Source organism: Amborella trichopoda, chromosome 3 (genome assembly GCF_054954075.1).
Source record: "Amborella trichopoda isolate Santa Cruz 75 chromosome 3, AtrichopodaSantaCruz75HAP2 v2.0, whole genome shotgun sequence".
Taxonomy (NCBI): Eukaryota; Viridiplantae; Streptophyta; class Magnoliopsida; order Amborellales; family Amborellaceae; genus Amborella; species Amborella trichopoda.
This window is the reverse complement of record NC_142338.1, coordinates 56027500-56030974: the sequence shown is the minus strand read 5'-3', so window position 1 is coordinate 56030974 and position 3475 is coordinate 56027500. Positions and strand designations below refer to the sequence as shown.

General features: G+C 41.2%; 1 protein-coding gene across 1 annotated transcript; it reads left to right on the top strand.

The window, feature by feature from the left end:
* Positions 1–324: 324 nt before the first annotated feature.
* LOC18429493 (uncharacterized) lies at positions 325–2638 on the top strand. The gene is made up of 2 exons (XM_006838779.3): positions 325–758; positions 1755–2638. Exons 1-2 carry the CDS (start codon positions 597–599, stop codon positions 2319–2321), a joined length of 729 nt encoding a protein of 242 aa, XP_006838842.1. The 5' UTR covers positions 325–596; the 3' UTR covers positions 2322–2638.
* The last annotated feature ends 837 nt before the right edge of the window (positions 2639–3475 follow it).

Sequence of the window (3475 nt, the reverse complement as noted above, 5' to 3'; positions counted from 1 at the left end):
ATATGGTACACAAAGCTGAGGTCCTAAGCTTCAAAAGCAATAAAATTTCGTCAAAATCCATTGAGAAAAACTAAAGTTAAGGTCCAAGAAAGTGAGGTTGAAAACACACCCAAACCCCCATGAAATGGGTTCATAGCATGGATCACAAGTATAGTGGTGCAAGAGCCGTTGTAGTCCGTCGATAAATTGAAATCGGACGGTCCATATTCAAATATTTGATAAGGCGGATCCGGGTGAACTTCGTTCCAGCCAATCAACGTCGACCTTTTGTCTAGCGTTCCGTACACGGTGGGTATATAAGCGTCGCCACGCCTCGTTTGAGCCAAACAAATTCGAAGCTTTTATCTCTCTACTCTCTCACCGAGATATATCTTTCTCTCTCTACTCTCTCTCCGAGATAAATCTTTCTCTCTCTACTCTCTCTCTAGAGTCTTATCCTCCCAGATATCTCTCTCTCTCTACTCTCTCTCTAGAGTCATATCCAGATTCAGTGGGGTTCTCTCCGTTTTGGTTCTATTGTTTGGGTTTTTCTTCGCCATTAGAAGATAGTCTCTCTCTTTCTCTCTCTAACTTTTGGTATTTGGATCTGATCATCAATGGCGCCCGCTGAAGAGGCTATCGTTATTACTGAAGAGAATCTTACAGTGGAGGAGAAAGGAGCAAAAGGGGGCCGATCCACGAAGGCGAAGACCCCAAAAGAGCCCAAAGCTAAGAAGCCAAGGAGCAGGGCAGCTCCTTCCCATCCTCCTTACATTGAGGTATGCCCTCTGAAAAATGTCATTTCTTAATTATGAATTTGTGTATTCTCTGTATCTGCAGTTTAAATTCTGTGCAAGTTATTTTGTTGTTGGACTCTCTCGTGCTAGGTTTTTCTCTATGATTGCCCATGGATTATGATCTTCCTATAATGTCTCTGAGTTTCTCTGCATTTTCTTTTGGAACCTCTCTCTTTCGAATGATTATTTCTTATTATCTTGTTTTGCGATGCCTCTGAGTTTCTCTGCATTACTCCTGGATATAATCCGTTTTGTTATCTCTGTTGGTTTCACCTGTATTTTGCATTCCGAATCTCTTCTGGAAGTAATGCGTATTTTTATAATGAAATCTCTCCAGGAAGTAATCCTTTTTTGTTGTCTATGCTGGTTTCACCCGTATGTTCTATTGAATCAGTGCCTTACTGTTATCTTCTATGAGCTTTGCTCTATTCTGTGTTCTTAATTCCTTAGATATCAATTGAACTCGTACCCCATTATCCATTTTTGGGTTTTCTCCGTAACCGAAGCTCTCTCAAATCAATTTTTCACACCGGTAATCAATTTGTTGAGTTATGTAACTGATGGCTTCCTCTGTGCTCTCTTTTTGTGTTATTGCTCATACCCCTTTGTTCGTCTCTGTTCCCAGGTGTACTTGTGTTCAAAGTATTTTCTCACATGTTCCCTCAGGAACACACTGTGATTCTTGGTACTTTGTGAAATAGACTTACTTAATAGCGTTTTATGGATCTAAAATTTAGGATACTTCTTTTTGAGAAGGAGACCATATGAGTGCTTGAAAATAAGAAGGTTGAATTTTAGTTTTAACACATTTTAAATGAAATTTTTAGCCGTATAGTGATAAGACATTATGTATGATGATATTAGCTTATGACATGTACTCTATAAACTTAGCCGAAATACCCATAAATATATCACACCATGGGGTTTGTAGGGTGTTTTTTCTTTTTCTGATTCTTGGTATTTTCATTTCATTGGCAGATGATCACAGAGTCCATTGTTTCACTCAAGGAGAGGACTGGTTCAAGTCAATATGCCATTACTAAGTTCATTGAAGACAAGTACAAGTCTCACCTTCCCCCCACCTTCAAGAAACTCCTCCTTTACAACCTCAAAAGACTTGTTGCTCAGGGTAAGCTCACCAAGGTGAAATCATCCTTCAAGCTTGCGCCGACTGCTAAGCCTGCTGCTGCAAAGAAGCCTGCAACTGCCCCAAAGCCCAAGCCTAAACCCAAGACCAAGTCCTCAACTGCAGCCAAACCCAAAGCCACAACAGCGAAGCCCAAACCCAAGTCCAAGCCAGCTGCCAAACCAAAGGCCAAGGCTGCTGCTCCTGCCAAGAAACCGGCTGCAAAGCCCAAGGCAACAACTGCAAAGTCCAGGCCCACAAAGGTGGCAAAAACCTCAGCTAAAACTTCTCCAGGAAAGAAGAAGGCTGCTGCTCCAGCAAAGAAGAAGCCTGTGGTTTCAAAAGCTCCAAAAGTGAAAAAACCAAAGACTGTGAAATCAGTCAAGGCAACCCCTACTAAGGGAAAGAGGAGTGTGTAGTCTCCGGCAAAGAATGGGACGAGGAAGACGAGTAAGTGAGGGTGGTTAGTTGGGTCGGTAGTGGTTTTTGAGGGTTGTTTTTGAGCCCGCTCTGTAAATTTTAAGATGATGTGTACTGGTGGTCTCTTTAGAGTGACTGTAACTGCGACTTCTTAGTTTGGATGTGGAGGGAGGGACAGACATTGGTCTTTGCTTTTTTTATTTGTTTCAGGATGGATATGGTGATGGATGGATCCGATCCGTTGCCCTGTGAATCACTTTTTAATCGATACGTTTTTATGCCTTTCAATTGATTATGGAAGAGCCCATTTCGTTTCTGTGCTTTTTCTTGGTTCTCTTTAAATTACTTTATTTGTTTCTTGTTTATGATGATGGATCCTTGCTTTTTATTATTTCTTTTGGAAAATTCAATGATTGTGGGTTTCACTGTTGGGTTGTTACTTTATGTTGAGAGTGGTAATAGCACTACCACCCTCCCTGTGATCATAAATTTTTCTTGTGTATTATTTTCGTCGTCCTCTCGGATGTGAGGTGAGGTGAGGGGGGAATTATGTATGTAATGGTGAAGGTATGAATTCAAATGTGAAAGTCGAAGTGTACTCCAGCTTGCGACCGCGTGGAGGGGGTCTAAACCCCCTTCGCAATTGACCTGACCTGACCTGCTGTGTTGCTTTTCTATGTGATGCAGCACAATTCCTATACTTGTGCTTAAGAAAACTATTATTACACTTCCGAAAAACAAGAGACTAAGGTGGTCTGTTCGAAAGCCTTGCCTCCATTTAAATATTATTGCAAGAGAGAAGCAGCATCGGGGCATATGGAATCAGCACCGTTGCAGGGGTGTACGCAGGCTCAAGTACACGTAACTTTCAATTTTGAATTCAGAATCCCATCACCGTCACATACGTAAACTGTAATAATAGTTTTATTAAGCATAAGTATGGGAACTGTGTTTTTCCTTTCTCTGTGGAATGGAAAATTCTGTTATTTTATGAGGGGATGAATGCATTTCTACATAATACGGACGGTTCAGAGTGTAAAGCGTCCATCTAAAACAATAGATACTAGGAGTGCATTTCTACATACATAGACGGTTAAAGCATCCATCTAGGAATGCATTTCTACATACATGTACGGTTAAAGCAGCCATCTCA